General features: G+C 40.8%; 1 protein-coding gene and 1 long non-coding RNA gene across 6 annotated transcripts in view; both read left to right on the forward strand.

Annotated features, from left to right (window-relative positions):
• Positions 1-6,637: 6,637 nt before the first annotated feature.
• Positions 6,638-12,071, forward strand: LOC128140638 (uncharacterized). The gene is made up of 2 exons (XR_008234797.1): positions 6,638-10,636; positions 11,800-12,071. It is a non-coding gene; the product is annotated as an uncharacterized LOC128140638 (long non-coding RNA).
• A 5,204-nt stretch (positions 12,072-17,275) lies between these two features.
• The window catches only part of EPM2A (EPM2A glucan phosphatase, laforin), a 42,256-nt gene continuing 39,317 nt past the window's right edge, over positions 17,276-20,214 (forward strand). The window contains exons 1-2 of one of the 5 annotated variants that reach the window (XM_052784808.1): positions 17,439-17,571; positions 18,776-18,852. Coding sequence is in view for 4 of the 5 variants with exons in the window: in XM_052784803.1 (XP_052640763.1) it covers positions 17,310-17,571 (262 nt within the window). In the remaining variant the exon portion in view is untranslated. Of the gene's footprint in view, positions 17,572-17,739; positions 18,853-20,214 lie in introns of those variants that run through there. The other 4 variants (XM_052784805.1, XM_052784807.1, XM_052784803.1 and 1 more) reach the window with 4 other exon arrangements.

Genomic DNA, 20,214 nt, shown 5'->3' on the forward strand with positions numbered 1-20,214 from the left:
ATGTGCTTTAGTTGTAAACTGTCTCCAAGCGCTGCCTGTATTCCTGAATCAAGTATTAAGTTGAATGCAGCCCTCTCTACTCAATAATGCAAGGTATGTATTTGGTGTAGGTTCTACATGCTGGTGGTGTCAGAGGCAGTATTTGGTAAGAGTAATAGAAAAATAAGGTCCTTTGGATACGGAGGGTTCATCTGCTTGGTTTCCATCAGTATTTGCCAGAAGGAGGAAACAAAAATGTGTTAGGGAATGCAAGGAGCAAAATAAGACGACTGATAGCATTCAGTATACCTTGCCAATGGCCTGGTAATTGAGAAAACATTAATCATCATTAGATGCACTATGAAATATGACAGCAAAAGTCCACACCTCTGCCATTTTGACAAACCAAATTCTGCAACACATGCACTAGTAGGTATGCAGACTGGTAGTAGCCTCAGTAGTAGAAAAATCTATACAAAATAAGCATGTATGATTTTTTTTTTATATTTTGCAGTTTAAAAAAAGGTAGAATTTGATGAGAATTCACATAAGGCTAGATTTGTAGAATCAATCAGAAAAATGTGATTTCTGCCTTGAGGATATTTCAGTGTTCTGGTGCTTAGTTTCATCCTAAACTGTGCTGACATTTATTTATTTATTTAAATTCATAATACGAATGAGCTGCAGAAAAATAGTAGTAGGAAAAGTTCAGTTTGACAGTGTCATAATGTAATATTGAACTGAGAATTTTACAATATAAAAAAAATGGAACAGAAGAAACAGATTGTAATACATGCTTTTCATTTAAGATTTGCTTTTTTCCCTGCCCCTAAGGTATGTTTTCAAGCATATAACAAAAGAGCTATCTTCAAGCTTATTGTGATATAAATGGAGAGAATTCTGCTAGCAAGATGAAAGTTGCGTTGAGTTAGTATTTTCACATGAACATCCCAACAAAGGGGTAGGCTGCAGAACAAAACTAATCTGATTATGTGACTGGTTAGCAAATGAACAATCAACGACCTGGCACGAATATACATTGGACTTTGTTCAGAAGTGTTAATGTTTGATTGTTACATGTTGTGTAATGTTCTGAATATTGTATACTCTTTAGTATTGTCATCATATAGTTGTGTTCCAGATGTAATTCTGTAGGCCTTTGCAGCAAACAGGAAATAATGTGCCGCTTAATGAGTTTTGAACTTTGGTTAAGGTAAAATATGACTGTTATGAACTGTGGCAGCTGTTTATGAGCATCAGCTGTCTGGAGTTTCATGTCATTGTGTGTTTCAAGAGTAAGGGATGAGCGGATGCCTTGTTGCCTAAGCAAGTGGCTTTACTTCTAAGCAAGAAGAGTTTTATATAGTATCTCACTGTGCACATAGTTTTTAGTATGCAGATAAGTAGGATGTTCTTGAATTAACAGTGCAGTAAGACTAACTTCTCAGTGGATGAGATTCCACACAACGCAAAATTGCTTCCGTATTTTGTGATAAAACAGGTTCAGTCTAAGTGACCTGTGACTTGGACTTCAGTTAACTGGAGTTGCAACTTGTAATCATATTTTTCAGCTGATGCCATTTTGGATAAACACAGAAGCATTTATGTTAAAGGTTAAAAAACAAAACAAACCAACCAACCAGAAAAAAACCCTCACAAAAAATCCTCCACCCCAACAAATAGAAAAATTATCAGTGATGGGTTTCTGTCCTGTTTCTATATATAAACAGTGTTCATTAATGTTTGTTAGGAGAGCCTGGCATGTAAATAGAAAACTTATTTTCTATATTTTGTTCAAATGAAATCTGCTGCATATAGTGGATGCTGCATCATTCTAATGAAAACCAAAACCAAACCAAAACACATTTACAAAAGCTGTGTGATTGGCAGTGTCACCTTTTTACTGTCCTTTTGATCTTCAAGTGAAACTTAAGTGATACCAGATTTGCTAATTTTATCATCCAGATGGTTTTTGTTCTCTTTGACTAGTTCAAGTATGTAAATAGCTGAAAAAATTCTCAGGGCTTTTATAGGTGTTTAATGGGCTGAGACAGTTTCAAGTAAAAGATTCTACCATTGATCTTTGTCATGATTGTAGGGGGTCTTTACTAAGATTCTGGTGGTTATTGTATACCTCGGATGCAATGAGATGGTCTTTTCAACCCTGTATTGAAGATAGGGAGAAGGGCAATTCTCATCTATAGCTGTGATCCTCCATACCATCTTGAAGCTCTTCAGTTTTCTAGGAGTCACGTTGAACCTAAAGTCTCACCTCATGTCAGTGCTTATCTGTGTAATGTCTTGCACTTTGTCTTTTTTATTTCAAGTACTGTCCAGGTTTCATAGGAAAAGCTGCTTTTATACTTAGCAGGGAAGTTGACACAAAAAACCCCCAGAACACTTAACTGTCTCTATGCTTGAGTGTTCACATTTCAAGTAATTTGGAACATGTGCCACATGGGTATCACAAACTAATGTTAACCAATATTGAAATCATTATCTTTTCTATCTGAGGTGGGGCAAGTCTCTGGATCATTAAATTTGTTTCTGATCATCTGATTAGGATATCTGAAGAATGTCTGTTTTCTCAAAGTGGTAGGGGCAAGAGGCAGACTGTAACCACAAAAATAGTTCTTATTCTGGCTGAGGCAACAAAAACCTGCCTTATTTTTAGAACTTCCTGGAGTCTTGCTCCTCGATTTAATCCATGAGACGTTCTGTGGGTACTCCTTCTTAAACTCCTCTCCTTTGGAAAGCAAGTCATGGCAGGTGGACTCATGTTCAAAGAGTTAAGCGTGCCTGCTCTCCTCCAAAATAATTAAATGGAGGCAAAGGACTAGCAACTTGGTCTACTTTGGTTAAGTTGAAAAGTTTTTCTTCAGTGCTTAGGTTTGACACAGTCCCTGTGATCCTTGGTTATTGCTTGTGGTCTGAGAACGGGAGGCTCTCCAAAGTTTAGTAAAAGTGCATTTAGTAGCCCTTTACACAGCAGTAAGGGCCATTCTGTGGTTTTTGCAGTCATGTCACAGGAAAACTTACTCAAGGACTTAGCATGCTGTTTCTGCTTGCAAACTCTGTTCATTATCACCAGGTTAATCTGATCTTGTCTCTTCACAAGGACATTTTTTGAGCATGTGACCATCTGCCTCCCTTCTGTTGAAGCCAACAGCCTTTTTGGTGGCTATGTTTTCCACTGAATGATTTTAGAAAATTTAGCCTTTATGGCAGATTCCCCCCAGGTAAATGTTGCCCTGTGTGCATACTTCACATTCTTCCCTGGGATATTGTCTTGCTGCCACTGAAATCAGGAGACTACTCTATCTGATTTACCCTAAGGTATGTGTATCCAAGATTGAGGCCTTCCTCCTTGAGAGTGTGAGGCATGCTTTGTCTTGAACAGGACTGTGCTGGGTTTATATGGCAAGGGTTTGGTAGTGGGGATGGGAGAGGGGAACCTCTGTGAGCAGAGACTAGGGGCTGCCCCATGCTGAACGCAGTTGGTTCTAGATTACTCTGCATCGGACCCACTGCTGGCCAAAGCTAAGCCCATCAAGGAAGCTGGTGGTGCCTCTGTGAAAACAGCAGCAGCTGTGAGAGAAGAGTGACAAAAATGTGAGAGGAACAGCCCTGCAGACCCCAAGGTCAGTGCAGAAGGAGGGGGAGGAGGTGCTCCAGGTGCCAGAGCAGAGATTCCCCTGCAGCCCCTGGGGAGGACCATGGTGAGGCAGGCTGTCCCCCTGCAGCCCAGGGAGGTCCACACCGGAGCAGGGGGATGCCTGAAGGAGGCTGTGACCCCATGGGAAGCCCATGTTGGAGCAGGGTCCTGGTAGGACCTGCGGACCCGTGGAGAGAGGAGCCCACGCCGGAGCAGGTTTTCTGGCAGGACTTGTGACCCCACGGGGGACCCAAGCTGGAGCAGTGTGCTCCTGAAGGACTGCAGCCCATGCGAGGGACCCACGCTGGAGCAGGTCTTAAAGAACTGCAGCCCGTGGGAAGGACTCATGTTGGAGCAGCTTGTGAAGGACTGTATCCCATGGGATGGAACCCATGCTGGAGCAGGGAAAGAGTGCAAGGAGGAATGAGCAGGAGTGAGGAGCTGTTATTGACTGACCACAACCCCCATTCTCCATCCCCCCGTGCTGTTTGTGGGGGGAAGGAGATAGAAGAGTCAGGAGTGAAAGAGTGAAGTTGAGCCTGGGAAGAGGAGAGAGGGGTGGGGGGAACGGTGTCTTTAGTTTTGTCTTTGTTTCTCACCATCCTACTCTTAACTGGCAATAAATTTAATTTTCCCCAAGTCAATTTTTTTTTGCCTGTGACAGTAATTGGTGAGTGATCTCCCTGTCCTTATCTCAACCCAGGAGCTTTTCCATCTTACTTTCTCCCCATCCTGTTGGAGAGGGGGAGTGAAAGAATGGCTGGGTGGGTGTCTGGCAGCCAGCCAAGACCAGACCCAAGGGCAAAACCTATTAGAAAGCACTTCACCTCTTTTTGACTGTGTGGCAATTTGTTTCTCAGGTGTGGTTGTCTCCATTCAAAAGGAGAAATCCTATGTGTGTAGAAAAAGGACTGTTCTGTAGTCACTGGAAAGCTACTTGAGATGTATCCTCCATATGCCTGTTTATGCCATTTCCAGTGGGGCTTGGAAGCTGGAAGGAACACGGAAGGGCTTGGGAGGCTGAGATCCAAGGCTTACTGTGTTGATTTGCACCATATATGAGATGATGAGGTCCTGTGACTCAGCAAGAGAGGCGAGCACCATCCCTGCTACATGAGAGGGAAGGGTCTGACCATGTCATGAAGGTCCTAGCTCAGACTAAAAAGCACTTGGTTTTAAATTACTGAATGCATATGTACTCATAGTATGCATTAGCAACAATAGCACCACTCAAAAGATTTCACTTCTTAATAGCCAACTTCCTTGTTTCCTCTTACTCAAGTGGTTGAACAGTTTGGACTTGGGGTTTTGATCCAGAGCAGGTGTTGAAGCCTTAATTAGATTTGTCATCAGGGTTGCAGTGTTAATGATGGGGTAAAGTGGGCTCTGTGGTTTAATGTCACTCAGCAATACTCAACTGGAAAGCTGCAATTGTTTTGCAGAAAAAAAATGAGGTTTTTATCTATATTTTCCTTCTCCTTTGCAATGAAACACAAACTTTTTGGTATGGTTTATGTCAAGAAAGCAAGCGAGATGTTCAAAGTAACAGCTGAATGGTTAGGGCATTTCAATGTGGAAGATCCAGTTTGTCTTGTCTCCAAATTAAGTAGAGAATGAACATTCAATATTAAGGCACTGTTTCTCACGTTGTAATCACTGAGAGAGCTGCTTCTGAGTTCTCTGTTGCTTTCACCCTTCTCTCCTCATAGAATGAATGATGTTAAATTATTCCACTACATTAAGCACTCCCAGAATAACACAGAGAAACCTGTATGAAATAGTTACCTCGTATCTAGGTGTGTTAAACAAGGTTGGACAGAACATCCATAGGTGAAATAAAGTGTCAGTAAGAAATATTCAAAATAGGTGGAGAATATGGTATAATTTATGCTTTGACAATTAGTCAAGATAAATTGTAACTGGTCTTTAATTTTGTTCTGACTACAGGTATACTCTCAGGAAAAGTAGGTTTGAGAGAGTTAGGGCACAGCCTGCCTTTGGAATATTCTGTTTGAACTTTAAGCCACTCTTAACTGACAGAAGTTGGATGAACAACTTAGTGTTAATTCTGGTAGTTACTGAGAACAACACACAAAGTGTTTGGGTATTCCCTGGCAGTTGTGGTGACCTGACAGAGCTCAGGGAAAAGTTAACTAGTGGCCAACTGAAGCGTGCTGTGCTACTTTGGATCTTGAGCAAGAACCTGATGGTTACATGAAGATCATATGAGAATGTTTTTCTTCAAAGTTTTATGCAGTGTGTCAGGTTAGAGTGACTTGCATTCACAGAGGTAAAATTTGAGAGTTGTGCTCAAGCTGAAACTAAGCTGAGGAGAGACTGGAGAAGGTATGGAGAACACTACCAGTTGCACATCATTAGCTGGGGACTCACCCATGAGAGGGGAGTTACCTGCTGCCAGACACATGTGACCACATAGCTTATAATTGCCAGCTACTGCAATATAATGAGTTACCCATTAATCAGCTGAGACATCATGGTAGTGTTAGCAGATGTGTTATACTTTGCAGCTGGAACAGATTGAGAGGATTTATCTGGTCATTTACTGTAACTCAGCTAATGACATATTACTCCACAAATAATTTGATTGAGGAATTGCTTTGGGATATGCTAGGAGCCAACATCTAGCCTGTACTGTCAGTGATCCCATCATTGCCAAATGCGCTCTCCCAGCAGATTTACTGTCACTTCTGTTGCCCTCTGTGACATTAAATGCTAGTCTATTGGGTTTTTACATCGGTGTAAGTGGGATTAACAATAGAAGTAATGTTTTTTTTCAAAACACTGTTTGATGCCAATATCAGAGACCTTTAAAGTTGCTGTTAGGCTTCAAGGGGATGTTCTGACAAACTCGTCCATAATGCAACTTGGGTGAGGGGAAAAAAAAAAAAAATCACTATTTATTGCTCCCTATGGATCGTATAGATGTGATCACATTGAAATGAAGTGAGATAAAAGTGAGGTAAAGTGAGGTAAAGCTATGACTACAGTAATTCTGTGAAATTCATGCAGAGTTCATTTTGTGTTTAGTTGGATCAGTGTATCAAACATGTTGGTTTCTATTTCCTTCAATTTATGCAGGTACTAATGTTTGAACAAAGATGCCACTGCAAAACAAGTATTAATAAATACAGAATAATAAATGTAATACAAAGCCACTCATTCTTAGTGGTATGGACAGAAACCGTAACAGAACATGTTTACTTAGGAAAGACTGCCAGCAACTTGTTTATCTGACTCAGAAGCACTGGAGTGAAAAGTGATGCCAGTTGGGTTTGTTATGTAAATACAACTTTTCACAGATTTTTGAGTATTTTTGTTCTCAGTAGAACAGTCTTAAGTTTGTTAGCTACAGGGATATATGTGTTGTACATATTCATGTTCTGGTGTATGATAAAGCTATTACTAAATTTACATAAAAGACGTGTTTGTGGGGAAATGAGTGGATTCAGTTGACTTCCATGCAATTTTCAGCCTGTTCTAATCCAGGTCATACTGGTTGCTGCTTAAAATATGTGTCAATTCTAGAACAAAGTACTAGTTCTCCAAGTCTGAAATAAGCTCTTCTAGGTGATAATGTGCAATTCATCCATCACTCTAGTCAGCTGTCAAGTAACAATTCAGTAGCTTTCCCTTCTGTAGTTCTCTGGTTGAGGACATGTCCTTAAAGAAAAAGTTGTTATATTTGCAAGCATTTCTGAGAGGCAGAGAAGAATTGCAATGTTCAAAAACATTTATATCCTATCTAAATCAGGAGCTGAAGTTTAATTATCCCCTTTAAATTTTGAGCTGATTGTATGTGAACTTTAATGAAATCCATTGAGCTTTGCAAAAAGCATGGCTGAGAGTGGCAGCAGAAAAATTATTAGCTGCTCTTGAAGTCTATGTAGTACAGACAGTGAACAGTTTCTTTGCACTATTGCCTTTTTTCTTAATTTCTGTTATTTTCCTTGTATTGTTCTAAAAATAATATCCCACTGGCTGTCCCCAGTGAGACTCCTAATTTGCAGTCATACTAGCCTAAACTATATTAAAGAGCATTATTTAATAGCTTTAGAAACAGCAATTAGTTTTATTTTCATAAAGTCTTAAGTTGAAAGTTGCACCAATGTTAAATACCCAAATATATGGCTTAAAAGCATAGAAAATGGAAGGTGTATTTCCAGAGTGACTTAACCCTTTCTATGCTGATAAAATCAATAGAGGGTACTGGTTTATCTGTTACCTCTAATAATTAAAGTCTTAGCTTTAGGCTTCCAAATCGGAATGCTTTTGCTGGAGTCATTATGAATCTTTCTACTAGTAAGTGAAGGCACTAACAGTCAGTGGTTTTTATTTTACGCTTTTTAAATATGAAGAAAGAAACACCTACCTTTTAAGGTTTAGTGTTTAAAAATGTCAGAGAACCTCATTTGGTAAGACAGATTGGTTTAACTTTCCCTACAAAGATATGGAGACCAGAATGATATGAATACTGATTTGTGCGCTCTCCTTAAAAATACTAAAAGGAAAAGCAAAAGCATGAGAAGATAAATCTAATTTAGTTGTTCCAACAGAATATGCCACCTTGGCTCCGTTACTTTGGCAGGCAAACAATGGTGGGCTCAGCTTTTGCAGTATTAGGTCTAAAAAGATGTAAGTCTTGTGCCTGTTCAGTATAGGATCTTTCTGGAATAAAATAATACTGAAGTTGTTCTCCTTCAGACGGTGGTTGTGTATGAATGTGGATAGGTCTGCGACTGCCATCTCGCCTCCAGTGCTTGGCTTTGAGCATGCTGTAGCATGGCTTATTCAACTGGTCACACGTGGCAACAGGCTTGATTTTTTTTTTTTTTTTTTTTGAAGGTATTGACGTTGATAACTTTGCCAGACTTCTAACTTCTGTCCCACAGTAGAATGGTAGATAACAGGCAAACAAGTACCTGTAGATAGTTACTAAGAAGAATATGCAAATCAACATGCAAATGTTAAATATGCCTTTTATGTGCATAATCACTTCTTAGAAATATAGTTGAAGAAAACGCTGTCAATTATTTTAGCTTGTTGGTTATTATATATTGATAGAATCCATGTAATTTGAAAGAAATGGGTGTATAGCTGAAAATGAGGTAATTCAGAAAGCAAACGTAAGTGGTCTGTTATTTGGAACACACAGTCAGTACCTCACTTAATATAGTGCTGTTCCTGGTGAGGAGGAACTGTGCAATACGGTCGTATTCACTAGGTCAGGACAGATACTCTCAGAAGTTCTGATTATGGAAGCAATAGACTGAGTTATCACACCTAGATCTTTTTGAAATGCTGAAGGATACAGTTTATTTTTTGTGCCATTTAATGCAGTCAGGGTAGTGAATAGTTACAGTATCAGTATCATTGATCACTAAGGTAAAAAAAAGTTATTTTATTTGCATCTTCATACTTACAGTAGAACTGAAAATAGAGAGCTTAATTGTTGCTTTCAGTTTGTCATTTGAAATGTGGATGCTTCAAAGGAAATCTAGTAACTGCTCATCAAGTGCTTTACTGTGCCGCTCCTGTCTATCCAGACTGGTCATCAGGCCGGTCTAATAGTTCTATTCCCTTTCCCTTTTCCTCCTTAAGAATATTTTAACCACTGGGATAGCTGTAATCAGTAATAAGTTAAAAATACTCATAAATGTATGCAGTGTAAAGAACTGGTTTTTAAACAAGATCACGTTCTTGAGAACTTGGAACATGATATTGTACTACATTATAGAACTACTGCACACTACAAAGAAAGGTTGGTTGGCTCGCAGGAACTCAAAGAGGGCTTGAAGTTTGTATGGAACTAGTTTGATGCAAACTAGTTCCAACAATTCATATATAAATATATTTTTAAAAACTCCATTTCATTGTCTTATGGGTAGGAACCTGAAAAGTGAGAGATCAGATCAGGATTTATTCTACAAGTTTCCCAGACAAGGAGTTTGCTATGAAGCAAAAACTAATTGATAATTTAAGAAAATAATTCCACTTACCTGGAATTTGAGGTCATGAGTGACATACTCAAGAACTATTCAATTTTGGCCAAATTAGTGCCTGTTACTAATCTGTGAATCTATGAACTTTTCTATTTAGGTTTATCTCGGAGTAGGAAAGGCTTTTGGCAACAATATTTTGTATAGTACTAAGCCTTCCATAACAATCTTAGCTTGTGAATATTGTGCCTATGTGAATGTGCAGATGACCTGACGTATACAAGTAAACCAAGAAGGAATCTGTAAGTAGGACAATTAGATCTAGGCGCTGTTTTTCGGTAAACTTACCACCACTTTGGGGGGAGAAGACATAGGAAGTTTCAGACAGGTTGTATAATTCTATCTTCATGCAGTAAGGAGCAAAAAGTACTGAGAAAGACAGTGTCATTTGAAAATGGAAGTGTGCTCACAGCTGCTCAAGACGATGTAAGATATATGTGTAATGCAAGTGTAACTCTACAAGGAGACTATTTGAAGTACATACTGTACTTCAAAGGCTATTGTAATATTGTTCATTAACACGACTGATCTATTTTTGGGCTGATCTCCAAACTGTTATTCCTTCAAAACAGGTGAAGAAGAAACCAAGAAGTGGTCAGCTGGTGGTGACTTAGGGGCCAGGTACAGCTTTTGAGTAGCCGGCTGTGGCTTCTGTGTTGGGGTTACCTTGAGGGACTGGCTGTGCTAATGGGAAGGCATCTGTGGGACAACTCAAGCTCAAGTGGAAACAGGTCACTATGGTACACAGCAACATACACACACCAAATTAAGTAGTAGGAGTGCCCCATCTATGATCTAGTCTCCAAAGTATGTCATACACATCATCTGGCTCTTGGCTGCGAGCTGTTGCCATGACCTGTGGAAGGTTGCTAAGTTTCAGGCTGTTTACACTCTCATACTAGACTGCAATTCCTATTTTCAAGGGTTTCTTTACGGCTGGATGAAAACAGTGTTTGTTCCTTAGCAAGGATTATTTTTGTGTCAGGTAAGTGAATTCAGGGAAGCTTGCCAAATAAGCTGAAATAAATTTCCTTTAAAAGAGAAACAAGAAATGTGCAGTTGAAAAATTGGTAAATGCATGAAACCAAGAAGATGAGGAAGCAGCAGCAAAGTATTGGATTGATACAGTGATACAGCAACATATTCATACAAGGAAAGAAGATAATGGAGTAGATACTCTGTATGCTATTATACATTTGAGCATTAAATGTACTTCTTTATTAGATTTGGCTGATGATACAACCTCTTCTTACTTTTTGTGTGTGGTGGGACTGTCAGGTACGAAGCAGGGTGGTTTCTGGATTTTTTTTTTTTTTCTTTCTGCTGCCACTTTACCTAGACCTTAAAGATAATTTGTTTATCTAAAGACCACTTCCGGATTTTTTTTTTTTTTTAATCCAGTTTCAGTCTAAGAAAAAGGCTTTAAGTTGTTACTATTTTTTAATATATCTGGAGAAAGAAATTGATTGGTAAGGTCAGTCACCAATAAGTTGGATTTCTTGTATTATGAGAAGCACATAGTAATCACTGAGAATTGTATACTCAAATGAATAATCATCTCTACATTTCATCCTCTGTTCCCTTTCCTGTTATACAGGTCATGACTTGCGGGGTAGCATCCCTCAGTTTGTGTTTGCTTACTCTTTTTAAAAAGAGTAAAGGGAACAAAGCTGTTTAATTACTATACAATGAAATGGTTCTATTTCTAGCTTCCTTAAAATCTAGTCAGAAGACTTTTCTGCAAGACTTCCAGTTTTTAATGCTGTACTTTAAGTTCCAGTCAGCTTTGAAGCTAGAAATGTATTGCTTAAGAGCATATTGAGAAGAAACTTTTCTTCACTTTCTTTTCCATGTTTGCTTTGCAAACTAACAAGTGCATTTTCTCACCTTTTACACAACAGCAACTGGATTTGTATTGTTCCTGAATTCAAGATCAGTAATTTAGTAATTTATATTCTGAAGATAGCAAATTAGGCATAACTTATAATACTTAAGTGATGCTATGATCTTAAAGACTGTGCCAAATGTTTTGCCCTCTAATGCTGCGTATGACTTTCTGAAATATCGTTGGCCATACCTAAAACACTTGCAAGAAAAATGTCTGCATAATGAAAACTAAACAGTAATTTTTTCTTAAAATGGTCACAGGTATATAATGTACAGGAACATTCTGTCAAGCAGTAATTTGATGGGGGTCCTAAGCACACTGAAACCATACTCCAGTTACAGATGGTGCATTAGACTGGAGCACAGTTACTGGGGTCTGTGTGCATCTGCTTTTGAAAGTGGAAGGATTATGTAAGTGTCCACAAAAAAAGGCACATTCTTCTACTTAAAAATCCATCTGTCATATTGCACATCAATTTGGGGTCAGATTGTACTGTCCTAATTAATGGAATAAAGTTTTAGTATTCCATACAGTCAAGTGTTTTGTTTTTACGCTGTGCCTTGTTTCAAAAGGGCTGAAACGCTTTCCCCCCCCACCCCCCGCCGAGGTAGGTATTTTAACAAGAAACTTGATATACCATTGGCAGTAAGAGGCTGGTTTCAAACAAGGTACCTTATAATGAGTTGGCATTGTAATGATTTACTGTTACATACTGGTTTTCACTTAAGAAGCTCAAGTGACTCTGCAGTCATCAAATCTTTACTCTCCTATAGGAGTTTACACAAGCCCTCCGAGTATATCCTTGGCCTCTCTCCTGTCCCTCTGTGCCAGGCAGAAGAGTCACATTGCTGTTAGGGCTGCCAGAACCCTGGGTTTGCCTGGGGACATATTACCCTGGTGCAGACGCTCCACAGATATGCAAGGCTGGCCTGGAGCGTCCCTCCAAGAATTGTGTGGGTCGCTTCGAAGCAGGAAGGCAGCTGTGTGCTGGGCTTGTCTGCCGTATTTGTTGATATCTGGGCATCGATGAGGCTGATACGGCATGCTGAAAGGGCCCTCTGCTGAAATACATTGGGACCTTCTCCAGCTCCCAAAACATTTGCAGCTGGGGACGATGCAGAGATGGCTTTATATTTTTATTGGATTTTGAAAAAACAAACCTACCAGAACAGTTATTCCTGGATGTGTTCCCGTAATGTTTACTGTGATGTTACCGCGTATTTATGCTGCCTAGTTACTTCTAAAAATAACAAACTATTTTTTTTAAGGAAATATGCTATGCAAAACCCAGTGCAAATGTGAAAATAATCTCCTGTAGTATCCTACCTATTATTACAATATAATTTTCCAACACAACTCCTAAAATGATCTGTCATGCCAGAACTTGTGTAGCTTAGTCTGCATAAAAGGCTGCTCCTAGCACTCAGCAGCTAAAACAGCTCATGCAGTTATCACTGCTCTGACACAGCACCTAAAACTAAAAAATAAGAATAGCAGTGCTTATCTGGTAACAGGTTCTTAAATTGCTTAGTCTTCTTTCAGCCTTCGGAGTAGAAAGGTGAAATCTCAGCTTTTCTTTTCTTAGCTGCTGTCCTGTGAAATCAGAATAAACAGTGAAAGTGTTAGTTCAAACTTCTATCAGAATTATCATGAGAAGGACAGTTAGACTTCAGTTAGAAGGCTTGGATCCACAGATCACTGATTAGTTTAGATTATTAACGTAATAAATTTTCTCTTAAAACAGTTGTCTTAACTAGTCTAATGCAAATAATTTATATTTAGTTCAATCTCTTTGAAGAAACATAGGCTGTCTAAATTTTTCAGCAACGAATGTTTTATCCAAATCACCAATACTTCCAAATCAGCTTACCACATAATATAAATGTTTTCCCTTTTACAAGCAAGACTGTACAGTAACTCTTTCTCCGTATCTTTACAAGAAAGAAAATGACCTAAAAAGGGAAGAAAGGCTAGTCTAGGAAGGAGCAGAGCTAATCTAAACATCACCCACAACTCGCAATCAGAGACACCCCCCACTCCCCTCCCTTCTCCAGCCAGATCCTTTCAGTATTTGTGTTTTGTTTTTTTTTTTTCAAACTCCTACTTCACTACAGATTTCCCTACTTGGAAGTATTATCATTTGAGATCACTGTACAGCAACAACAGATAAAGCTGTGCCAAGCAGCAAACTGGCCCCTGGTGTAAAAGTTTGTAATCAGTAAAGAACATGTACACTACAGACACAGGCTCCCCCAGCATGGAAGTATTAAGTTTATCTGTCATTTTAGTAGTGTTCAGATTGTCCAGATAACTGCGTGCTGTTTCTATACCTAGTAGACACTTTTCAAATAAGAAAATTGTGAAGAAAAATATGACTTTCCACTTGGAAAGTTGAATTTTGGTCTGCTGTATACTGTCAAACTTCCTAATTAGTTTCTTTATTATAATTTCAGCCAGTAATACTTTGTCCAAGTTTCCTGAATGTTAACAAATGGTTCAAAATTCTGAGTTCACAAAAATACCAGAAGAATTTTATGCCAGGAAGAGGCAGTGTAAGAAATGAGAGGGACTTCTGTTGCATAAGAAAACCATAAACATGCCTCTCCTGCCTGGTTAATCATCCACAGCAATGGGATTTGTATGAACACAGAATTTCAGCATTAGTATTTCAGTAGGGCCCTATGTAGAAAGTTAGATTTGTGACTCTGCAAAAGTTTAGTGCACAGCAACAGAAAATGCCTTTAAACGTGTTTTACATGTACATAAATGTAATCACAGCTCCAATTTCTGGACATTCAAACTTTCCCTTAGAACCCTTTTAGCTACAGCAATTAGGCAGAAACTGAAGACGCAACTGTTGATGTTAAGTTGGTACAGAGCCTCGGTGATTCCTCCTGTGAAATCTCCACCACCTGCACAAATTTTGGATAATAAACCAGACACAAAGGCTAATGAGCTGGAAATTACATAAGGCTAGATCTATCAGTACAATTTAGGAGAAATCCCACAAAGCAATTGATTCTTGCAGAGATTGTGATCTCTAGAGCCCCTTCTTGGATACTAATGCTGTGGAAAAATAATCTGTCTTTTTCATACAATTCTTCCAGTTTAGTTAGTTAGAAACACAGTCAGCACTGACGAACACCTGGGATGGTACCAGTGACAATAAATCGAAGGTTTTAAAATAAATTTGGCACTAAGCATCACTGTGTTGCTAGTTTACTGTTAGAGTTGAGTAAATCGAGGCTTCCACTCCGTAGATGCTGTAGGTTAAGTATATTGCTAGATCCTAAACAGCTGTTAAGGACACGAAGGCACAACATTATTACAATTCAGACAGACCACTAAGTAGTTTGTTCCCATGGGAATGAACGGTTAACAATAGTTTCTGGGACAATTAAAAGCAACTTGATTATTAGGGTTTTGGCCCCTTTATGCCAAAGCTTTTTGATGGGACCTGTAAGGCTCGCCAAGTTGGAATGAGGACTTAATGAGGAAAAATGTAGGAAAATTAATGTAGGAAAAAAAAATGAAATTTTGTGGCAGTAAAAGATGACTGGATTATAGGGAAGGCTTTTAAGGCAATTCTAGGATAAGGAGTCATTTTGGCAAAGGAAACTAGTTTATTGTTAATTCCTTAGGAGGCTTAGGGTGACACTTAAAACTAAATTTAGGGTTATGGCAATGGCCCAACAGTGGAAGTACTTCATGAACTGCAAGCCCAACCAGTAACAGTAAATGTAACACCACCACCCCACCCCCCGCTTTAGCTAAAATTCCAGTTTAGGAGATGACAAATCCATGGACCATGCAAATCTAGCAATGGAAAAACCACACATTTGCCTTTGCTTCTGAGCTTAAACCCAAACCTTATGGTACCTATAGCTCACCAGTCTCAGATCTAACTAGAATCCATTTTATCCTGTCTACAGCCCTTTCTCAGTCCATAATTTCATCAATAAAAATTGCTCTCCTATTCCCACTAACCCAAGCCATGGGACTTCCGAGTCCCAAGCCAATCTCCAGTTCTAGTTGTTATTTCAGTCTTGCAGGATCCAGCAATAAATCCAGTTTTTCAGCCTTTCTTGTTTGACCTCTCTGTGCTAACCCTAATCTGAACTAGGGGTTTTGAGGAAAGAGCAGGAAGTCAAGTTTGTCGCTTTCTGTCATCTTTAACCTTAATCTAACACCCAATATTGAGAGGCACAAAATGGATTAAGGCAGAGCCTCGAGAAGAAATGGACTGATTATTTTTAAAGCTAGTATTTGGCACATCAGAGTCTAAAGAACAATTTTTTTTATTGTTCCACATGGCTTACAGGTCTAAGATGAGGACTCGGTACTTACAGGCACAAAGAAGTTAAGGTTTGTCTGAAGGTACTCGTGTTGCTGGTTTCTCTTTACATTGGGGCTTAGACAACAGCCAGGAACTAAACTATATCAGATGTATTGTTGGATCCTGCAGTTTCTTAGCTGGGGCTGTGACTGGAACGAACAGAAGCGTATGGTTTTACATAGACACAATATGCTGGGGTGCTTTTAGGGCTACTGTCAAGCTTGAACTTTGGGATAAAACCCCAAAGTTCATTGTTACATTCTGTATTGCCCATGATTCTAAAATGAAGGTGTATGGTAAAGGGGTAGATATTTGAAAGACACAATTATGAGATAGGTTATGGGTTACTCGACTGCAAGGTTGAGCAAAGGCAAAGATTAAAATGTAATGCTTCTGTTCCACAAAGGCGGCAGTGCTACAGCGAGGGCTGGTGCTAGCAGAAATGCATGGAGGACAGCCAGAATTCCCTTAGCTTTGGTTGCGTCTGGAGAAGTGGTGGTGTGTCGCTTACACAAGTTCAATGAGGATCAGTGAAAATGAGCTAAAGCACTCTTAAATTTGGCAGCGCAAACACTTCAGCGTGTCATCGCCCCTGAACACAGGAAACAAGCAGCCATCTTTTGAGGCAGGATTTCTTTTGACTCATTGAAAGGCCTTCATCCTGTTCCCAGAACTTGACCTAAATACAGTTACCACTCCTCCGTTTCTGTCCTTTAACCGCTTCTGAAATGGGTGTATTCAGAGGAGCGCCCTATAAATGGTTGGATTGCATCCTCTTTCTCAGTCATTCTTTGCAAGCCCTGAATATTGCTACATGTAGGAGTTGCCAAATTACAGCCAGAAGGGCAAAACAGAATGCCCACAGTTGGGAGCTACAGCATTTTTTAAAAGGCTTTCTATCTCCCCCCGTATGCCGCATTTCTGGTCTCACCACGACTACCTGCCTGTCTGCAGAGAAGATACCAACATGACGGAGGCTCAAGTGCTATTTGAGGCTAAACTTTGTTAGTGATGCTGCGCGTACGGCAGTCATTTAATGATGTGTTTGCTGCACTCAATGAAGTCTGGGCTGTCAGGAGAAATCGCAGTAGCTTCATTTAACAAAGCAGTAACGCTCGCTTGCCAAAGCCAGTATACATAACGCGCCTGGAAACCCTAGTATTTACCGGCAGAGACAACTCTCCGTCCCAGCCCTAATTTTAGGAGGCTATGCGCTCCCAACCCCTGTTCTGGGAGGGAAGCCTCCTCAGCCGCGGGCGGGCGGACAGGCCCCGAACCCCCCCCCCCCCGCCCGTCACAGCCCGGGCCAAGCCCTGACGGGACGAGGGGCCGCCGCCCCGCCCCGCCCCGCCCCGCCCCGCCCCGCCCCGCCGGACGTGCGGCGCGGCCTAAGGGCGGAGTCTCCCCCGCAGCCGGAGGCCGCTGGCCGCCGCCATGCTCTTCCGTTTCGGCGTGGTGCTGCCGGCCCGGATGACGGAGGGCGGCGGTTCGCTGCTGGTGGCCGGCTCTCGGCCGGAGCTGGGCGGGTGGGACCCGCAGCGCGCCCTGCCCATGCAACCGGCCCGGCCGACCGCCCCGCTGCCTGCCCAGGAGCCCGCGCTGTGGCTGGCGGAGGTGGCGCTGCCGGACGAGGACGCCGCCAGCCCCTTCTGGTACAAGTTCCTCCGGCGGCAGGGCGGCGAACTCCTCTGGGAAGGTAACGGGCGGGCGGTAAGGCTGGTGGGAGCGGAGCGGAGCGGGTCGGGTCGGCGCCGCCCGGCCGGCCGGCTGGCTGGCCGGCCCTCGGGGGGGCCTGGAGGGACGGAGCAGCGATGGAGCTCCCCTCCTTGAGGGCTCGCCGGCGGCTCCGCCTCTCGCCCGGAGCCCCGCAGCGTCGCCCGGGGGGGGCTGTCCCCCTCCAGCCGGGCCCTAGCCTGAGCTCGGCGCTGCCGGCGGCCGCCTGCCGCGCAGGGAAGGCCCGAACTGCGCTTGCAGGTCGAACCTCGTGGGCTGTCGTGACATGACGTGAGCGCTCGCTGACGAAACTGGTTTGAGACCGTGTGGTGGAGGAGAGTGAGTGCGGAAGGAAGCCTCTCTTCTGGGCTGGTAAAAGTTCTGTGAGGCGGGTCCGTTATTTCTTTCTTGCTTCAGGCATCCATTGTCCTGATGTTTTGTGTTCTTTCTCTCCCCAGAAGTAAAGAATTCAGAACTTCTTACTTGCCCCTTAAGGAGGTGTGATTTGTTACTTTTATTTCAGGAAGCTGAAATGTCACCATGGCATTTTCAGGCTGGTAAATTTTACCGTTGGAATTGCTGACAAAAAAACAAATCAGGGAAGAGTTCTGTCACGACTTTTCCAGTTTTCTTGCTGTCTCAGTAGTACTTCCACCATGAACTTCTCCTGTTCCGTGTTGTCAAATGTTGAATAACTTTAGTCAGTTCCCGTGTACTGTTCTGGTATATTTAAGTATCTTAAATAAGAGAGAACACTCATAAAATTGTATGCCAAGTCAAATAAAGCTCTAAATATACCTTTTGTCACTGAGGAATGGATCGGACTTGGTGAAAGGAAGACAGATGACTAGGTAATTTGTGAGGGTTTTTTTTTAACTGATAAAATAGTTTTATAATCCATATACCGAAATAACACATTGTAGAGCAGTTGCTCTTCACCCGTATTAAGAACACATATCACACTTTTAAACTGCTGTTCTGTCACATAAGACTAAAACATGCATGTCGTCATAACTGTTGCATTTGGTTTTTCTTCTTTATACTAATAAAAGACTACGTGTTATTAGTACATTCATAGAAGTTTACATCATGAAGTACTATTTACACCATGTAATAGTAATTGTTTTGTTTAGCACCTAAAATAAATAGTACATTCTGCCTGCTTTAACCATGTTTTTCTTTTGCAGAAATGCAGGAAAAGTGAATTTATGGAATAAAAATCTTTGCATCTGTCCAAGGAAGCAGAATTGGGTCTCTTTTGAAGGTGCCAAGTTGTACATAATATGCCAGTCATATGGGTATATAAAGAGGTCCTCACCACACACAGAATATAGAAATAATAATAGAGTGTTCCAGTCTCTAGAGAATCTGCAACTGTAAGGTGATGGTTACCGTCTAGTTTGGAAGTAATGATATCTCAAGGTATTTGTCCAGACCTGGGAGTGCATTGAGTAAATGTAGTCTGTTGAGTAATAAACATAGTCTGGTTTGGCAGTAGTGCTACTGTTGCAGTTTTAGGATTAACTTATGTGGGATTCCGTTCTTGTCATTGTGGATGCTCAGCAGTTTGAGCTTATTGCTTAGCTAGAATGATAGAAAACAAATGGGCGTATCATCCAAATGCGGAGGGGTTTTTTAATTAGTCATTCATATCAATCATTTACCAGAAAGAACTAAATTTGCTTAAAGCCTGAAATTTACTGTATTACATGAAGGGAGCTTAAGGATGTTTTTCTATCCAATAATTAAGCAATATCTTGCAGTCTTTTATGTCTTTTGTTTTAATGATTTTTTTTTTTTTTTTCCAACTGTAGATCAATGAAAGTTTTGGCTGTCATCTGTTTATTCCTGTAAAAATCACAGTTTGGAAAAACAACTACCTTTTTTAAAAAAAGAACAGAACTTTTTTTTGGTGATAAGCAAATGCTGTGCTTTGGCTCTTTAGTATCCTATGTGTTTAGAATTAAAAATGTTCTTTGGGAGACATGTAGCAGTTACAGAACATCTGGAATTTTGAAGACATGGTCATGAGGGATAGAGGAAGGTGCAGAATGATACTTGCTCTAAATTTATGAGTTGGGGCATTCATCTGTAACAACAGAAACTCCTGTCCAATTATGGATGTCAGATGTTTACATATATTGGATGTGAAATAATGTGCTATATTTAAGAAAATTACTCCCAGTTTTTGTGTCGGTATACTTCATGTGAGAATTCCACTAGTAATGCATATTATTTTTTATAATACTACAGTACATGTTGCATCATATGTTTTAAGTTTAGTTCATCCTTACAGTCATTCCAATGCACTTGGGAAAGTGAAGGATAAAGTAAGGGTATTTATTTCTGTGGGCTGGAAGAGTGAAAGTCATGAGCCAGTGTTCTGTGGCCTTTGGGTTCTGCCAGGTAGTCTGGTAGGAAGCCTTCAGGCAAGACTTGGCCTGCGGGAGGGTTGCTGGCTTGTTGCTTGTTTCTGGAGGGAACTAGTTCCCCTCTCTAGGAGGATGAGGTGGGAGAGGAGGCTTCTCTTGTGCTCCTGAAGGGTCAGATGCTTACCTGCTATCCTAGGGAGATGATGCCAGCCTGCATCCCGGGCCTGTCACTTAAAGCTGTTGGGCTCTTCTGG

Source organism: Harpia harpyja, chromosome 4 (genome assembly GCF_026419915.1).
Source record: "Harpia harpyja isolate bHarHar1 chromosome 4, bHarHar1 primary haplotype, whole genome shotgun sequence".
In the NCBI taxonomy this organism is placed as follows: Eukaryota; Metazoa; Chordata; class Aves; order Accipitriformes; family Accipitridae; genus Harpia; species Harpia harpyja.